The sequence below is a fragment of the Symsagittifera roscoffensis genome, chromosome 2, assembly GCF_963678635.1.
Source record: "Symsagittifera roscoffensis chromosome 2, txSymRosc1.1, whole genome shotgun sequence".
Taxonomy (NCBI): Eukaryota; Metazoa; Xenacoelomorpha; order Acoela; family Convolutidae; genus Symsagittifera; species Symsagittifera roscoffensis.
In genome coordinates, this window is record NC_087063.1 from 11,591,495 (window position 1) to 11,610,962 (window position 19,468).

The 19,468-nt window shown below is 38.1% G+C and overlaps 1 protein-coding gene across 1 annotated transcript in view; it reads left to right on the top strand.

Annotated features, from left to right (window-relative positions):
* The window catches only part of LOC134838856 (crystallin J1A-like), a 126,697-nt gene extending 118,945 nt beyond the window's left edge, over positions 1–7,752 (top strand). Inside the window, exons 2-4 of the mRNA XM_063854143.1 lie at positions 3,966–4,278; positions 6,191–6,364; positions 7,041–7,752. Coding sequence (XP_063710213.1) covers positions 3,978–4,278; positions 6,191–6,364; positions 7,041–7,630 — 1,065 coding nt within the window. The 5' untranslated portion in view covers positions 3,966–3,977 and the 3' untranslated portion in view covers positions 7,631–7,752. The remainder of the gene's footprint in view (positions 1–3,965; positions 4,279–6,190; positions 6,365–7,040) is intronic.
* Positions 7,753–19,468: the final 11,716 nt, after the last annotated feature.

Here is a 19,468-nt window from a genome sequence, read left to right on the forward strand (position 1 = left end):
TCCTACTAGAAATTGTTTTGCCAGCATATCTGTGGGCGTCTTTACAGGCAAGACTTTTGTTTCCCTGTGAGGGTCATCAATTTTTGACATCTTCACACAACCAGCTAGTGTTCTGAGGTTGATGTTTTGTTGAAATTGGAGGTTGTTCTAGTTTGTATTACTTATTGATGGAGACTAGATTGGTGCTCCATAGTTAAGCACACTGCGCATGATGGCCTTGTGTGTCACTGTCAGTATTTCTTTCGAACAACTCCAGTCATTGCTGGACAACTTTTTTGATGACATTAATCCGCTTTTGTAATTTGTCAGTGATGGTTTTGACGTGTTCATTGAAACTAAGTAGGCCGTCAAAGACCTCGCCCAGCCGTTTGGGTTTTGATTTAAGCGGAATAGGAAGGTTTATTTCATGCTTGGTGTAAAAGGATAGTGCCTTTGTCCAAGTTGTAAAGATGGTTGAAAATGACTTGTCGCCTGAGAGTTGCAAATTTCTATTAGTGTGCCAGCTGTGCAGTTCTCCAAGGTGTGGTTTGATTTGGCTCTGTAGCTCAACTACCTTCGCATTTGAAGTCATCAGAATTATGTCATCAGTATTTGTAACAATTGAAAGCCGATCTGGCGGCAAGAGGAGCTTGCTCATGTAGATAGTAAAGAGCATGTGTGATAATACTCCTCCTTGTAGTACTTCTGGTTTGACTTTTCGAAGTTTCGACTTTTTTTCCGATAGTCATCATAAGTGAACCGACCCTGTGAGTATGATGTTTTCCAGCGTATGGTGCCGTTGGGCACACATCCGCTTTCAAAACATCATTGAATAGTATCATTGAGTTCGATCGTATCAAAGGCGGTGGTGAGTTCCACGGATACTGAAAGGGTATGATCACATGGTTTGTGTTTGTTGAGATCTAGCTTGATATTAGTAATGATGTTCACAGCTGTTGTACATGAATGTTCAGCTCTTGAGCCATGTTAGTGTTCTGCTAGAAAATCGAAAAAATCTTCAGCAGTAGCCTTTAGATCTCCTTATCACTTGGGGAAAGCAGTGCGATCGGTCGGAAACGACCGTTTTACCTGGCTTTTGCAGCGGAATAATCCTTCATACTTTCCAGACTTTTGGAACGGTAGCTGTTTGTGCCGATGTATTAATGAACTCTGTTAGGTACTGTTTGGCAATTAAGCCTAGATAGTGCAAGTGAATGTGCTCAAATATGGTCCGGGCTGAGCGCCTTACTTTTCTTTGAATCTTTATTCGCCATGGCAACAGTGAGGGTATTGAACACCCTATCTTCATTTTTTAAACTCCTCCCAGTTCTTAGCTCGTGGCAACGCTCTCAAGTAATTGATATGGAGTGTGGGCTGAACTGCTGATTACGTTTCTTGGCACATTTTTGTCGTCAAAAATGGGTAAGTTTCTTTCCTCATCAAAGTAAATGGCTTGATTGGGCGCGCAAAGTTTGCTGTTTGTCGACAGATATTTCATGGTACTCCAAAGCTTGCTGGTATTACCTTTGTGTGTCAGGCCTTTTTTTTGATTTCAGGGATAAGTGGGTCTCCGGGGGTTGAATCTTTGAGGGAGTCTCTGCTTTCGGGTAGCTCCTTAGACTCTTGGGTAAATTCGGTATTGCCATTTTGATGCATCCTTGAGGTATGAATTTCCGGCTTCTTTACAGGTTTTCGAAAAAAATTTCTCAGCTTTGTAGACGTCATTTGGCTGAGAAGGTTCAGCTAGATTATCACCAATTGAGTGTGAAAACCCGTCCCAGTCAGTCTTGCGGACGTTTCTAAATGTACATTGGGAAGCCTCAGTAGGTTCAATGTCGCATTCAACGCTGAGAGTAGTTTGTGTGTGGTCAGATCCAAGTGCTTGATGTGTTAACCACCCAATACTTTAGGTTATACTTGAACTGGTCATACTTATGATCAGAGAGCTTTTACACAGATTCGTCACTCTGGTGTGTGCTTTCTCATCCAGGAAGACTTGGTCTGAATTGTTTATTTCTGTGGCTAGTTTGATGCCTCTGGCAGCTGTGATGGAACTGGAATACCATACCGGGTTAGGGCATTTAAGTCTCCAACAAATATACATTCATCTTGAGTGAGTAGGTGGTTGACTGATGGCGAACAACCTGTGGTGCAGCTGGAAGTTGGGGGGAATTCCAATTTTACCAGACCGCAAAGTGGACCGCAGTCTTTGCTACAAAAATGGAAAAATTGCGGGATTCCAGCCCCAAGTTAAAAATTTGTAGCTGTTCTCTACTGGCTAGGAAATCCGTCGCAAATTTTTACGTGCAAGTGATTCTTGCCTAAAGATTACACAATTTCGCTCGAGGTCAGCGTCCACATGAATGCCCCTTTTTTGTAAATTTCGCTGGTCCGACTACATTCCAAGATGTTTTGCGAGACTGAATGGGCTTAAGAATGGGTGCAATATTCTCAATTTTGCTGAGATAAAATGTTTTTGTTTGATGGATAAAATTGTCATTTTTGCGTTATTAGAGAACAATTTTTGCTGAAACGTTTTTGCCCAAGTTTGGAGATCAAATCTTTATTAAGCTTTGATGCAAAAATCAGGTGCCACAGTTAATCATCGGATTGGGTCGAGTGATATAGCATATTAAATACTTTCAGTCGTGATTCGAAGAACTTTAAAAAGTTATCAAAAGTTGTCCCACTCTCATGAAAAACTGGCTTGAGTTTTTGAGTTTCAGTCTAATTTTGAGCGAGAAACGTTTATTATATCAAAATTGGATATTTAGGCTCAGAAAACTTGTTTTTTTTTAGAAGAAAACGTTATTTGAAACTACCTTTAGCGCTTCCTCGGCTAAAGGCGCTTCCATTTAATTTTGAAGCCATGGGTACACGAGTATGCCACTAGAATGAAAATAAAAAAAAACATTCGTTTTGTAGTTTTTTTTTGTGAATGTCGGAACATTCTGTGCTACTTGCACAGCAGCGTGCTATCCTTGTTTTGTTTGAGCTTTTTTCCAGGATTACGTTTACCATAAAAAAGGAATTTGCTGGTTTGACTTTTGAATTCTTGTTAAGTTTATTTAAAATTTTTTTTAAATGGAAAACACAACTATTTCTAAGAGCAGAAGTGCTAAGGAATGAGCACACCGGAAATCCCAGCAAATAAAAAATTACCTTTTGATCAAGTTCGGTCAAATTGGGTTAGGTTTATCTAAAAAGTGCCAGTCATAAAGTATTTTTGAACATCAAAAAGATATTAGGTGACAAATGAATGATGTTATTGGATTTAGATGACATGAGGGATGAGTTGATTAGAAAATACCAATTTCGAAATGTTCATTAAATGGAATGAAAATTGTCGGAAAAATCAATGAGCTGGAAATCTGCACAAGTTGAAAGTTTCTTCGAAACAGCGTTTTCTTAACTGATTATTTCCAAAATTAGCTTGTAAGCGTATATAGGAAGATAATCTAAAAACGCCAGTTCTAAAATTTCCATTTAAATTTTTTCCTGCTAAATAAATGTAGTAATCAGATAATTTTGTAGTAATCAGATACTAGCATTGCTATGTAATCTCTCAGATTCACTTCTCGATTTTTTTCTAATTGAAACTTTTCCAAGCAAGCCCCAAGGTGCTGCCATTGAGTTGAGGTTTTTTTGAGAAACAAGTTTATATGCGAATTTAAAAGCGCCACATCTGAAATAATGAAATGAGAATCTAGATCTTAGAAAACACTACGATGTCATTTCTGCTTGATTATGAGTTGGTCCAAAAAGTATTTTCAAGTTTAATGTTTAGGCTTGAAAGACAGCTTTTAACATTAGTCTGCGTGTTTAATCTGCCATAAAGTTTGAATTAAATTAAATCTATGTAAAAGATTGTAATAGTTAAGTATACATGCATGGATTTATTATGACTCTTGGCTCGACACTCAAGCCATTTTAATAAAACGAGTGTTTGAACAGTACAGGCTATCATAATTTATTAGAGTTTATTTTAGTCGTAAATTATGTCTCAAACAATGCGTGGATTAATGGATTCTGCAAAGAAACTTGATAGTGTTGCGCAGAGAAAAATCAGTGTAGTTTTGGGCGCGGCAGTTGCGGATGCTGCTGCTAGGCCGTTACATTGGGTTTACGACAATGCAAAATTACAGTCGTATATTGCTAACGTGAAGGAAACACCCGAGTTTTTATACGAGAGCAAATCGCCTTTCTATTCGCTACCGACGGGTGAAAACAGTTGTTACTGGGATATAGCTGAGGCATCTCTCAAGTTTGCTGCTGAAAACACGACTTACAGTCACAAAGGTCTCTTTAATTTTTTCTTGCTGAGTGTTATAGTCTCGGTAATGAGTCACGCTTTATCTTTCGATGTAGCGGAAACGTTAGGTCAAACAGAGTTTTGATCAGAACTTGAATATAGTTTTTCGGACAAAAGATAGCATGGCACATAAAACCATCATGGGCTAGTTGATGCCTTAGTGTTGAAGTATGTGGAATTGCTTTCCTCTGAGTCAAATCAATATATGGACTTATTTTAACTCTACATGAACAAGTGTCTTGTGATCGGGAAGAAGACTTTTTTCCCGTAAACAACTTTTCTTACATATTTCTAAGAAATTGATGTTGCTTTGTTATCGAACATGAGCAACTTAAAATAAAAATTCAATAGTCGGACTACTGTTTGTCGGCTTATGTTTTGTTGGCACAGTTGCCGCACCTTGGATTTTTGGCGCTGTAAACAAAATCCATTCTAGCCTCAAGTGTCGTTGAAAAGTTTTATAACCCTGACTGGTGTATTTTCATTTTTTTCTTGCATATTTTTGCTTAGAAATTTTAATTAGCCTTAATGGTTTCCGCTTATGTTTTGTCGACTAATGAACTTACTTTCTATCGGATTAAAATCAAAAGTGAATATTACTGTTTGAAATAAATCAGGTTGTAGTATAAAAATCAAAAGTTCAAACAATTTAATAGCTCTAAGTTTTTTATAACAACAATTTCTTTTGGCGTTTTTTTTTTCAGATCAATGGGCGTCCAATCACCTGTTGTCGGCTAAGTGGCCGATCGGTAAATACTAGAAGCACGTTTAATTCTAGTGGTTTTGTTTCTCGCGCGCTTTTCAGAAATGGAGTTTTTCATTTTCCAAAAAAAAATTGCTCATTTTTTTCGACTTTGTTATTTCCGTCTCATTTTCTATTTGGTAGATTGCAATACTACGCTTTTGTTGTATCGCAACTGATGCGAAGCTGTTTCGCCTCTGTGCTGAAGCTTTCTTTCCTCTGTAAAAAAATTATTAAGCCGATTTATAAGCTGATTATTATAAATTTTTTGAACTTACTTGAAAAAAAATACAAGTGAAATCTGAATGACGGTATTCTTACAAGTTCGAAGGAAATAACGGATTTACCAAAGATCTCCACCCCAATAGATAAAAACAGTAAAAAAGCCCTTGAGTTTTCTACTGAGAGTTCTAATTTTGCTGCATTCTGATTGGGCGAAAAATCGACCAAATTAGTCTACTTAAGAATCTCCCTCCCTTTTTTGAAGGTGGGAGATTTTTATCTAAATCCGAAATAACTTTGGATATGTTAATCAACGAGGCGACATTGTTTTTGTTTCAGTCAAGGAAAGTGAGAGGAACTTTGTATTCGGGTGTGTTTTAGCTTTATCAAATTTTTCCACGAAAAGTCCGGAAATAATCATCAGAAGGGGTCTATTGACCTTCCTATTGAAATCTTTTCAGTCGTGATTCGAACGATGTTTATGCTTGCGACTAGCCGGTCTTGTTTTTTTTGCATTTCTATGCAATGGATTGTTCGTGTTTTCGTTTTCTGCTCAAGTTTTGTCGACTAAGCCTCATCACTGATTTTTTTTGTGCTGTAAGCAACTTTCACTGTAGTTTTTCAGGGAGGGACTTGCAGTATTAAAAAAAATAAAATCATTTTTTTTCTATTCAAAAGGTGTCTGCTCGAAGATTGTCGGCTTAGTTGCCACATCATAAATTTTTTTGTGCTTTAAGCAACTTTTAAATGAAAGTGCCAGTGTTGTTCATTGTAGTTTCAATGTAGACTTTTTTTCCATTTATGTAGAAGGAACTTTCTGAGCTACGTGCGCCGCAACCGGGTACTTTTGTTGAGCTTGCGTTTTCTGTAAATTGCCATCAATAAACAAAAGAGAAATTGATGTTAATAAATGAAAAGAGAAGAGTCTTTTGAAGGTTTGTGTGATATACTGGCCAGAGATTTCAGCCCCGGGAACGAGAAAGGGTATGACATGGATGCGAGACAGGTGTACATGACTAAGAGGAGTATGGGGCAGAAGATAGATGGACCCCTGGATGGAAAGTGGTTTCAAGGGGCCGTTATTGAGTTCCTCAACAACTACAAAGAAGGCACGACAGTTATGAGCACTTTATATGTCAAGTTTCAGCTGAAAGTTTGAGCTGATTTTTATTTAAAATCGAACAAAAATATCTGTCCTTAAGTTTCTGGGAAAAGAAGCTTTAATAAGAAGAATAATTTCATTGATTAGAGACCAGAAGACTTTTTTAACGGGTTTTTAACTCTTAATTGTACTAGGATGGAATTGTGAAATAGATCAGGGTACAAGTATGATAGTAGGGTCCCACCTAAAAGCAAGTATGAAAGATGGGGCTCGCAGTTTCAAAAACGCAAGTAAACAAAAGCGAACCATGTTTTCGAAGATTTTAAGGACTAAAAAGTTTTCTACAGGACCCATCTTAATTTTAGGGACTCGTCTATCATAATTGTAGCTAGACCAGGAAAATTTAGAAAATTTGATGAGCATACTTGAAATCTAATCGGTATCCGTTGGTTTCGTAAAAAAAAATTAAGCGACCCGAAGCCAGCGCGTGAACAAATTCTGAGATGACTTGATTTGTGAATTGTTTTTGAAAATGCATTGCCTCTCGCTCGAATTCTTCAAATGCAGTTCGAGTGTATAATAAGTATAATTGAACATGATTGCTTTTGGTTTTTGAAGCTATTCGAATCAAATTTATGCAATTGAGAATTTTGCGAATCAAAAGTGCTCATCACTATCGAAAGGCAATGGACGGGTACCTTTCGGGGGCCCCAAAATCAAAGAAACCGATGGATTCTGTCTGAATTTGCCTCTCGTATGCAAATTTGCAGATGAAAAAAATATGGACAAAATTTCCAACGAAGTGATTCAAACTCTTTCATCCTACCCTACTTCCGTAAGCCACGGAATGGTAGCTTCGGAAATCATAAGAAAGTTGATCCAAGACCCGACTTACAATATTCTGAGCATCAAGGATGAAATCAAATCAAAATACCCTGACGTGTCTAAAAGCATAGCTGGTATTGAGAATGTAGTATCAGAAAAAATGGACCATGTCAAAGCGGTGATTTATGTATTTGGAAGCCCTTGCTATAACCCTGGATCTTTCCAAGGGGCTATACACGCAGTGGTGACATCAAATTCGTACGAGGAGGCAGTTCGAAAAACGATTCGCGCGGGGGGTTGCAATTGTTCGAGGTCGTTTTTCATCGGAGCTATGTGCGGGGCTAAGTTCGGGCTGGAGGGAATTCCGATGGATTGGATCGAAAAAACGATTCACGCTGAAAGTGTGTTGAAGTTAGCCATGAAAGCGTATGGAGGAAACGCGGATTAAATGCCATGTAATAAATCAACTTAAATAACGAAAAAAGTTCATATTATTCAAATTACTGGAATTGATATATTTAGAGATGATATTTTTATAGTAACAGTTGAATTCAAAATTTATCAAAATAATTAACGGCGACCAGGGCAAGTTTTCAAGAGAAAACGACAAGGCAGAAATATATAAAATTGCTACTAAAACCGAATTAAGGAAAATTGAAAAACAACAAAAGCTGAGATTGAAATTGCTTCAATTTGCGAAAACAAGACAGTCTCCGAAAACTAAAAGACAAGCTCAAGCTCTGTTACAACAGGGAGTTGTATATATTTGAACTATTGAAGTTAATGACTAAAATCATAAGGAGGAAGCACTCATGCTTACCAATCAATGAAATAATCAGCAATCAAGAAATTCTTGACGCATTCTCGAATGACAAATGTAAATTCAGGTTACGAAACACAGAAAAAAAGACGAGCCACAAGAAAAAAAATTAAAGTAGGGTTCGTTCATTACCTAATCATTTCTATACATTAGACAATAAGTTAATTGAGTACTTATTGAATTGTCAAAAGAGTCAATTAAAATCAGTTCTGCATCTTGTACAGGATCTGTACATTCGTGATAACGAGTTTTTGTTGAATGTTTTTGGTAATCGGAAATCAAATGTGTTCTTTGTTGTGTGCGCATGAAAACACCAATCGATAGGCAGCTAACTGGCTTTTTGGTGTTCATCGAAGATAAGATTTTTTACACTATTATTTTGAGTTACGTAAATCATAATCGAGTCTGTTCCCTTTTTGAAAACGAATTTATTATTTATTGTTATAAGGTATTGCAGTCGGGTACTAGACGTTTTTCCCGTAAACAACTGTCCACTCCACAGGACTCCTGGTGGTCCTTTGGTTCATCATAAATTCAAACTTTGTAGTGTCTCTTACGCACTTAGCCTGGTGGTAATGAATACGCTTGGAACGGCAAGAGTTCTGAATTCGGATCTAACCAGGACTAGTGTTTTAAAACAGTAAATTTTCCGGTTCAAAAAAATTTCGGTCCATTATTTGTCTGCTTATGTTTTATCTGCTTAGTAAAAGAATTGTTTATTTTTAGCTGTAAACAATTTTCACTGTAGTTATTTTAAGCATGTTAAAAATCCGGCCGAATCGAAATTTGCTTTTCACATTGGTTGTAATTTTACCAGCTCGATTTGTTTAAGTTTCACTTTAAAAGCAATCAACAGGAAACGAATCAGGCGGAAAATTTCGGTCACGAAACAGAAAAGCGGCGATTGTAGGTTATTTCAAATTTGGTATTAGACAATAATTTGATACATGCAAAATTTGAGACAGCATGTTGATACTATGTTGATACAGCATGTTAAAAACCAGGCACGGAAATTTTTTTTCATGTTTATTCCATGCAAGTAGTTTTCTGTGCTGTAATTTTCTGTGCAAGTATTTTCTGTAAACTGTACAGGAAAATGCTTTAAAGAGACTTGAACAGGTGATGCCAATTTTCAAAAATACAATAACATAACGTTTTTCGAATTTTCGTACGAACAGTTACTCAAAGAGACTATTGATCAAATTCTTAAGACCTATCCTTGTCCCTGATATTAATTCCATTCTTAGGGAAAGTTTGAGACTGGAATTATATGAAGACGATTGCCAGTTAAAATTCATCAATTCAGGTTTCATTGGGTTTTCATGTTTTCGCGGATCCATTTGAGGTAGTAGAAGATGCGAGGTGCAATCAGGTTTTTATGTTTCTCGCTTCCCTTTGGTTTAACTATGTGAGAAATGACCCCGTAAAGACATTCAGGTTTATACTTGCTTTCACCTGGTTTCTTTCTTGTTGCAAGTACTTCTCCTGAGATCACGGGTCCTCCTAAAACAATTTTTATTGGACCTAAATTTTTTTGTTTTGCTTTTTTTCATTAAGCGGTAAAAGAATGCCCAAGATAGGCGCTTAATTTGTTGCTTCTAGCTCACTGGGATCTAGAGACAAATCTTTATACATGTTCCAAAATGTAATAAAATGAGATTTACTAGATTTCCGTGGATTCCTCGTACAAATACGAGGAACATAAATTTTGTCGGCACATTAGTTTTGTCGCGGATTCCGCTTACAGTTGCGACAACCTAATTTCATTATGCTTGCATGTTTTCATTTGTTTGTGGATTCCACAAAATGTTCCGGATTCCGCAAATTTAACAGTGTTTGAGCTACTTGTTCTTGGAATCCATAATAGCGAAGAAAATTAAAGAAAAGTAGCAATACCTTACCTAGCAAGGCCTTACCTTTATGCTAAGTGCCTCATGCAAAAAAGAGCCTCATGCCACAACAATGCCACAACTACGCAGCTCTTTTTCCTCTCCCTCACCTGCAAATGTTTACAAATGAAAAAATTGTTCGCATTATCCGAATGTTATGAAAGTTTTCCGGCAGACTAATTAGGTCATGACAAACGTATTTTGCCTTCACAACCAATCTTGTAAAATTACTCGTTACACCATAACATAAAATTGATGCTCATGCGAAGTGGAGGAAGGGGGTGTTCGAAAAAGAGCCCAAAGCGCATTTAATAAATGAGTATATAGTTGACAGAGTTGTGGTTAATGACAAAAGAGCAAAAAAATGTGAACTGTTTTTTTTTCAACAAAAGGATTTGCCACTGTAAAAATACCTGAGTCTCCCATATGTGCAATATGTCCGTTAAAGCATAGCATTGAGTCCAAGTGAAACTTGGGACCGCATTTAATAGACCAGTTTTTCTGCTTCTTTATTTTTTCCACTTCAGTTTCTTGAATAACATCACTATCTGTGCTCTTTGATGGATGCTTTGGGTCTCCCGATTGCATACCGAGAATTCGGAGGTTTTTGTATGTAGTTGTCTCACACAGATCTAGTATGTTTTCATCGTTAAACTGAGCTTCATGGAAGTTAATGAGAGCTATATCGTGATGAGTTGGGTGAACTCTTTTAAAGTCGGGGAATACTTTCACAGTTTCCTTATAGACGTATTTTGGAGCTGGTTTCGAGAAGGGGCTTCCTAGAATTCATTTTTTAATATAACTCAAAAAAGTTATTAGTTTCTCTGAAAATGGGCTGGTTTCAAGAAAAGGTTTCGAGCAATTCACATGTAAATATAACTCAAAAAAAGTTATTAGATTCTCTGGAAAGGGGATCGTTTCAAGAAAGGGCTTCCTGAAAATCACATTTCAGTGTAAATCAAAATAATAATCATAAATTGTTTTTACACCAATTGTACCCACAAAATTGAGTTCATTAAATTCTGATTAATATAGGTTTGAGAGAGCATTCTATAAAACTCTAAAGAAATCTGGGCTCTTTTTCCTTTTCCCCCCACCTGCAAATTTTTACATGTAAATTTGTTGACCACATTGTCCGATTGTTATGAAAATTTAATGACTAATAAAGCCACGGCAAACATATTTGGTCTTCATACTCAACCTCGTAAAACAACTCGTTACACTAATAAGTTGAAACTGGCGTGAGGTGGGGGGAGGAAAAAGAGCCGAAATCTGCCAAGGGATGCCCGAGAATGCAGAATAGTTGTGAATTATATCTCATTCGTATAATAAACACAAAATTTTTGGTATGAAAAAACTGGCCAGTGCCTCCTCGGCAAAAACAACACTACAATTAGAACAATACTCCAAAGTTTATCAGAAATAGTATGAGCAACCCAGTTTATGAGCATCAAGAAAACTGTGATAAAAATTGGGCTCTTTTCCAGTTCCCCCCCTTTCAAATTCAATACTGAAAAGTCTATTTAACATTGTCATAATGCAATGAAATTTGGCGTGGTGAACAAATCGACAATTCTGAACAGATTTGTTCTTCATACTTTACAGCGTAACATCACGCATTTAGCCGTAATAACACGTAAAACAAACATAAAACTCGGTATTTTGAAATGGGGGGGGGGGACTGGAAAAGAGCCAAAAATTGTCCAATCAAATTTTTGAGAGACTTTTGGTTAAAGTTCAAAAATCTTTCCAAAAGTGAATCTTAATTGGGCTCTTTTCCAGTTTCCCCCCTTTCAAAATTCCGAGTCTTATGTTTGTTTTACGTGCTATTACGGCTAAATGCGTGATGTTACGCTGTTAAGTATGAAGAACAAATCTGTTCAGAATTGTCGATTTGTTCACCACGCCAAATTTCATTGCAATTTGACCACGCTAAATAAGCTTTTCAAAATTGAATTTGAAAGGTTGGGGGGGGGGGGGGGGGGAACTGGAAAAGAGCCCTTAATTGTTAAATGATAGATCTAATCCGCAAACTAAGAAATTGAATATTTGTCAAACCGTTTTGCCTCGTGTTTAGTTTCTGTGAACAAAACCAGCTATTAGCAAACTTATCCAAATATCCGTTGTTGGAAAAAGATTTCACTAAAATTCCTATTTTATCACCACGTTTTGACGTGCTTAAAAGCTTCGGAATTTCCTTATGATACGAGTTATGTATGAAACAAGTTTTATGTTGAATAATGTTATATTTTTTACTGATATAGCTTTCTGAGAAACATAATCAGAAACAAAGTACGACGTATATTTCCTAACTCATTTAACTTAGTCTTGCTTGTCGTTTAATGTTGTTAGCTGTACACAAGTTTTATATGCTCTCACTATTTGTTTTGAATTCAAGATTTTTCTCAATTGATGACAAAATTCCGAAAGAAGTACCAGAAAAAACTACTAGTCCGAAAAACTATCAGTCTTATGGGATAATTCAATTTAAAAAAGCCAATTGTGTACCACCTCATCAGTTCAGCCTTGAAAAAGTTTTTGTCGTGTTTTTTTATCAGATCCATATCGCCAGCGTAAGGAATAGCATGAAGATGGTAAGAACAGTTATCAATATCATTCTTGTAATGATGAAGAGTAGGAGATCAAAAATAGATTCCTGGGAAAGTCCAAATTCAATGGATTGCATTTCGACGTGAACTGCTCCTTAAAAAACTGATTTCTTTCGTTCAAGCAGGATTAAATAATATCATTCACATTCTCTCTTATCGTGTTCTGAAACTGTGTAGTTTTTGCAATAAAGTCGAATATTCAAATGTATCAAACTAACTTTTTATTTGGAAAAAAAGGGCTCTTTTTCCTTTCCGCCCCACCTGCAATTTTTTACAAGTTAAGTTTCTGGTCACATTGTCCGAAACATTGTCCGAAACATATTTAGTCTTCATAAGTAACCTTGTAAAACCACTTGTTGCCCCGTAAAAGTGATGGTCGTGCGAGGTGGGGGGGGGGGGGGGGGGGAGGAGGAGGAGGAGGAGGAGGGAGGAGGAAGAAAAAGAGCCCAAAAAAGTCACATACCTGTTTTTAAAACCGTTTTCCCGATGTCCGAATGTTTTCCCAGATGTCTATTATTTTTAATGGATATTTTTAGCCATTAAAATGAGAGTTTTAGGAAAATATCTACTGCTCGTTTAGAGAATTGAAAAGTAGGATTCACTGACTAACCTCGATTACTTAGTAGAGATCTTCTGGTGAAATCAGCTGTTATCAAATTGTTACGCGTTCCAGATTTTGTGAAGTCCTTGAAGTTGACGTGAATTTTGTGCTCTGAAAATTTTCATTTTGATGTTATAAAAATTTAGAAAAAAAACACGTCAATTTCAGCATAAGTGAACAATTGTAGACAGACAATTGCAGACAACTCAGGGCGTTAAGTTTGAACATTGTTAAGTATCCCCCATACCTAGTAAATGTTCTAATTCAGATCTGAAATAACTTTTTTCAGATCTAAATTTCAGATCTGAAATAGGGCTCTTTTCCAGTTTCCCCCTTTCAAATTCAATTTTGAAAAGTCTATTTAACGTTGTCATAATGCAATGAAATTTGGCGTGGTGAACAAATCGACTATTTTGACAGATTTGTTCTTCATACTTAACAGCGTAACATCACGCGTTTAGCCGTAATAACACGTGAAACAAACATAAAACTCGGTATTTTGAAAGGGGGACTGGAAAAGAACCGGAAAATCTAGCAGGCGCTTCAAATCACTCAATGAAATCCCTCGTTTAACCATATAATTGATGCTTATATGGGGTGGGGGAAAGGATAAAAGCCCATTGATTTTAAGACGTTCAACAAAACTACTACTGTAACAAATGCAGGTTTGTGAGGGTGAACCGTATCAGAAGCGCCGAACTTCATGTCACTTAGCTCGGAGTTACAATAGTAAAGACCCGAAATTTGGTAATTTTGAGATCCTCCAGCTAAAAAAATTAAAGTATTAGAAAACAAGGCTCTTTTTCAGTTCCCCCCTTTCAAAATACCGAGTCTTATGTTTGTTTTACGTGTTATTACGGCTAAATGCGTGAAGTTATGCTGTAAAGTATGAAGAAAAAATCTGTTCACAGTTGTCGATTTGTTCACCACGCCAATTTTCATTGCATTATGACAACGTTAATTAAGCTTTTCAAAATTGAGTTTGAAGGTGGGGGAACTGGAAAAGAGCCGAAAACAAGTTAAAAATTGTTGATTCATACGGGAAATACCAAAAAGGTCTCTTTTTCCTCCCCCTCCCCCCACCTTACGCAAGCATCAATTTTATGGTCTAAGGAGTGGTTTTACAAGTTTAATTATGGAGACCAAATATGTTTTTCATGGCTTAATTAGTCTGTCCGTCAATTTTCATGACAATCGAAGAATGTAAACAAATATTTTATTTATTAAAATATGCAGGTGGTTGGAAAAGGAAAAAGAGCCCAAAAAGAGATGAAAATTTAAATTCTTACTATTTTGCCAAGAGAAGATGGTTTTTCCAGCTCCTTTTATCACAATTAGCTCATCTGTTGTTTTAGATTTTTTTTAAAACAACATTTTTTAGCCATAGATTTCTAGCCATTTTTTGGCAATCTAAAACAACCAATTTATTTTCAATCATGTGTTTTTCGAAATTAATTTGGAAAGCAGCTGTTTTTCAAAAATTTTTACTGCAAAACTGTTGGCTCTTTTTCCTTTTCCTCCCACCTGCAATTTTTTACAAGTAAAGTTACCATTCACATTGTCCGATCATTATGAAAATTGACATGCGGACTAATTAGGATGAACCAAACACATTTAATCTTCATATTTAACCTTGTAAAACCACTCGTTACACCATAAAATTGATGGTCGTGGGAGGTGGGGGGGGGGGGTTTAAGGAAAAAGAGCCAAACTGTTTTTTGTTCTGTCCGCGCTTCCTCTTCAATATTAGAAGCCTTAAAACGAAAAAAGATTAAAACTGAAATTGGAAAAAGAAAAGATGCATTGAAAGAGCTGGAAAAACAGACAACTGCGGAAGAATCTTTGAGCGACACAACGCAGTTGTATCTTAGCACGGTGTATCTTGAAATTATTGTGCCACCACAATGAGACAGGCTGTCTTTATTTGGGTCGATTGCAGGGTACCTGAATTCACGCATCACTTCAACAAAGAACTTCCTCTGGCTGTCGGGAACACAGCCATTGCAGATCCTTTTATCACAATGTTCTCCAGTTTGCTAATGTACATTTTATTTCTGCATTGAAAAATGAAAAAATATATAATTTAAGTCTTTAAATACTTTATTAAAATCAATTATTTTGACATATTTGTTCACTTGTTCAGTTCATGCTGTTAAGTTGTTTTTTTTTTCAATTAGTAACTGCATATCGAAAAAAATTATATATCCCATTTGCTCTTTTATCCCATTAGTCTGTATGTGAATTTTCATAACAATCGGATAATGTGATCCGCAAGTTTGCATGTAAAAATTTGCAGGTGGGGTGAGGGGGGGGGAAAGGAAAAAGAGCCGACCCATTCCGCTGAATAATTGTCGAACATTTTTTGGTTGAAAACAAAAAAAAACTGCTTGCTCACCAGGGGCGGATTTGGGGGGGGGGGGGAGGGGTACGGACGCCTCCTCCTCAGGGATTCGACCCCATGCCGACCCAAAGGGGCCCCCCTTTGGTACATTTTAAGAAATCCATTTTTGGTGACGGACCCTTAAATTTTTCTAAAGGCGCCTTCGGCGCCAATATATACTAACTTTGAGAGGGGGAGAGCTTTTTTTGAAAATTTTCCAAAAAGTGCCCAATAACAGCTTTTTGGTGCTTTAGGAGAGCTAAAAAAAGGTCGTCAAAATTTTCGAAATTTTTTTGAAAATCCGCCCCCCCCCGTCGTGAAAAACCTAGATCAGTCCTATGCCTTATTTGTCGCTATGCCTTATTTGCTTGAAACTAGACACAAAATTCAAAAAAGTATTGATTTTTCTCGACACTAAATAATTTTAATTATAAAATTTCTCAGTGCTGTTTGAATCAAGATTGAAAGGGCTTTATTTCAATATTCAAACTTTATTTCGAAAGATCTTTCTTCACGACCCATTTCGATGACTATTTGTGGTACCTGATTTTGCGTGGAACACAAAAAAGAAAAAACTAAAACACACCCGAGTACAAAGTTTCTTCCTCATTTTTCAAAATTTCGAAACAAAAATAACGATAACTCTGTGTTTGGCAAACTGAATGAGCTGCCTTTTGTCATTTTGTGTGGTTGAGATGGCAAGCAGCAAAATGTTAACTAACAAAACTTGAAGAAAAAAATTGTGCCAGTCGGTCATATTCGGAAGTTTGACCTTGAGAGAAGCAAAAAACACTTGATTTTGGAGTGAAATTTAGTTTTTCAAAATTTCGAATGGAACCTGTCATGCACGATTTTCTCGCGATAACTGAAAATCAGAAAAGAGAAGTCAGAACGATCGAGTGACAATCGCGGGAAAGTTGCTAGAAAAATCAGTGGGAAATTGCTATTCGCAATTTCAGTAGCAATAATAATCGAGAGTAGAGCTGTCCCATCTGAAACAGAGACGAGCGCATTCCCACGAACTGGATTGTTGTGACTGGAGTACTATTATTAACTGGACCAGAGTGAACCTTCGGTGGAAAGGTGGACAGCTGGAGTGTCCCAATGGTTCACGAGAACTCACAGTCTAGAGTACAAACTTGTTCTTGTTATTAAAACTGACTAACATTAAACTCATTTTAGTTACTTTATTGATTCTTGAGTTGCTCACCGACTTATTTACTTCCTGGTTCTTGAGCGTGCTACAATGTGAGTACTAATTTAAATTTCTAGAGTGTGTTTTATGATCATTATGTTGAGGTAAGGCGAGTTTTAGGTTGATCCATCTGAAATGGATCAAAGTTCCACTGTCTAATAAAAAGTAACTTAACGGATTGTTCCAACCCGGTTTTTAACGGCGTTCATGTATTTTGGGTATCTAGAGACCTGAGTATGGGGACGTTATTAATTCTAGAGTGGGGGGATATTTTAGTAGTAGCCTTTAAGCTGTAACGGGTCGTAGTCTCATGTCACAAGCGAACCGAATTGGCTCCGACTGATTTGAGGTACAAAAACACAAGAGATAGTGTCCCTGACTCTTGAGCCAATGGTTATAGGGCCTATTTTTCTTAAGCCTCATGTGTGACTGCAGTAGACGAATGTTACATAGTGTTTTTATGGCGCTCCTGGGTGTTTACGACATCAAGACTACGGAGTCGAACCCACTTGAGACAGCTTCGGGCTGAATGCCCATTCTAGAGTACCGGCGGTACGGTTCGACAGGAACGTGCAAACCTTCCGGTTGTACCGTGATAGCTTTTTAAGAAAACTCAAGAAAACTTCCTGGTACGCTCTCCGAACGAGGCTTAGCTAACCGAGTAAAGGGGGGCAACTAGGGGGACAAAAACACGAGCAAAAAGACAAAAAGCGAAACAAAAACCATAAAACGAAAAAAGACAGTGACTTTGACACCAGATTAGATGGATCAAACCTTTATATTAATTAAATAGTATACCCAGACTGTTTTACAAGTTCGATCGTTTCGATCAACCTAGCAATTTAACCCAGTAACCTCAATAAAGAGCCCGAGTGTGGGGCGTTGTCAAGGGTTTTTAGATAGCTTGGAACTTAGCTGGACAACAAGGAGACTTGACTGGAAGAGGTGACCAGCCGAGTGGGAAAGTGGTTCAGGAGCACTTGAGCTGAACCAATAGGAGACTTGACTGGAAGAGGTGACCAGCCGAGTGGGAAAGTGGTTCAGGAGCACTTGAGCTGAACCAATAGGAGACTGGACTGGAACAGGTGACCAGTCGAGTGGGAAAGCAGCCAAGAAGGATTTGGCAATTCTCGAGTTCTCAAGTTGGGCAGAACGGGTATCGTTAAAATCCACATCACATTATAGGAGATAAGTGTAAAATAGGATAAGCGACATCCCCCGGTTTTGAGGAACGTTTTTACTTGAGCAGGCCTGGAGACAGGTCTACGGTTTTCTCTTGAGAGGTTTAGCACCCGGCGCTTAAGGTAATTTTAGGCTTAAGAAGGGGGGCTAAAAAGGGGGGAGGTTAGAAGGGGGGCTGGTTAAGTTAGAGGTTGGCGGTTGTAAATTGTAAAAAGGGGGAAATTAGAGTAACTAACTAGTCGACATCGTTGACTTAGTTACATTAGACATTAACACGCGTTGGTAATATTAGGTGGATATCGAAACTTGAACCCGAGTTAAGGAAGGTACCCTGGTCGGATTGGTAGGGGGGAAGGGACATAGACCGTTTTTGTAATATCCCATAAGATCGCTAGCAGGGGGGAAGGAAACGCGTGACAATTAGGTACCAGACATTTTTTTAGATAGAAGGTAGACATTTGTCACCTTTGAATTTTAGGTGGGCTCATCTTTCTGTTTTTATTACTTTTTCTTGCTTAGATTTTTGTTGCATTTTGGTGAGGATTTGTGTTAAAATTTTGTACGAACAGGTGATCACAAGATACCTGCGCACAGGTTTTGGTCTCAAGTTACTTGGAACATTGAAATAGAGGTAGCCAAAAAGAGAAATAAGAAAAAGGGGGTCAACATTTGGCTTTTAAGAGAGGATTTTGGGAAAATTTTACTAGAGCTGGAGTGGTGGTACAAGGTACAGTGAATCAAGAAGTCCCCATAACGAAGAGGAACGAAGTCCCACCACCCAGACACTTGTCAACAGTCTTGGGACAGTGGTCTTGGGACAGGGTCTTGGGACAGAGTCTTGGGACAAGGGTCTTGGGACAGGGTCTTGGGACAAGGTCTTGGGACAAGGTCTTGGGACAAGGGTCTTAGGACAGGGTCTTGGGACAAGGTCTTGGGACAAGGTCTTGGGACAGGGTCTTGGGACAAGGTCTTGGGACAAGGTCTTGGGACAAGGTCTTGGGACAGGGTCTTGGGACAAGGTCTTGGGACAAGGGTCTTGGGACAGGGTCTTGGGACAGGGTCTTGGGACAGGGTCTTGGGACAAGGGTCTTGGGACAGGGTCTTGGGACAGGGTCTTGGGACAGGGTCTTGGGACAGGGTCTTGGGACAGGGTCTTGGGACAAGGTCTTGGGAGGAGGGTCTTGGGACAGGGTCTTGGGACAGGGTCTTGGGACAGGGGTCTTGGGACAGTAGTCTTGGGACACTAGTCTTGGGACACTAGTCTTGGGACAGTAGTCTTGGGACACTAGTCTTGGGACACTAGTCTTGGGACAGTAGTCTGAGGACAGTAGTTTTGGGACACTAGTCTTGGGACAGTAGTCTTGGGACACTAGCCTCGGGACACTAGCCGAAATGGATGGAACCGGATCGAACAACACCACCGGAAACCAGGACTGGCAATCGTAAACGCACAGGCATGAGGTACAACAGGTACGGGGATGACTTCTTGATCGATAAGATACAGCCAGACAAATTGGGCGAGGAATTACTGAAGGCAGGCGAATTGGAAGCCGGAGAGGAATGGCAGGTCATTGATGATGGTGGTCATTATCCGCAGGATGATTACTCGA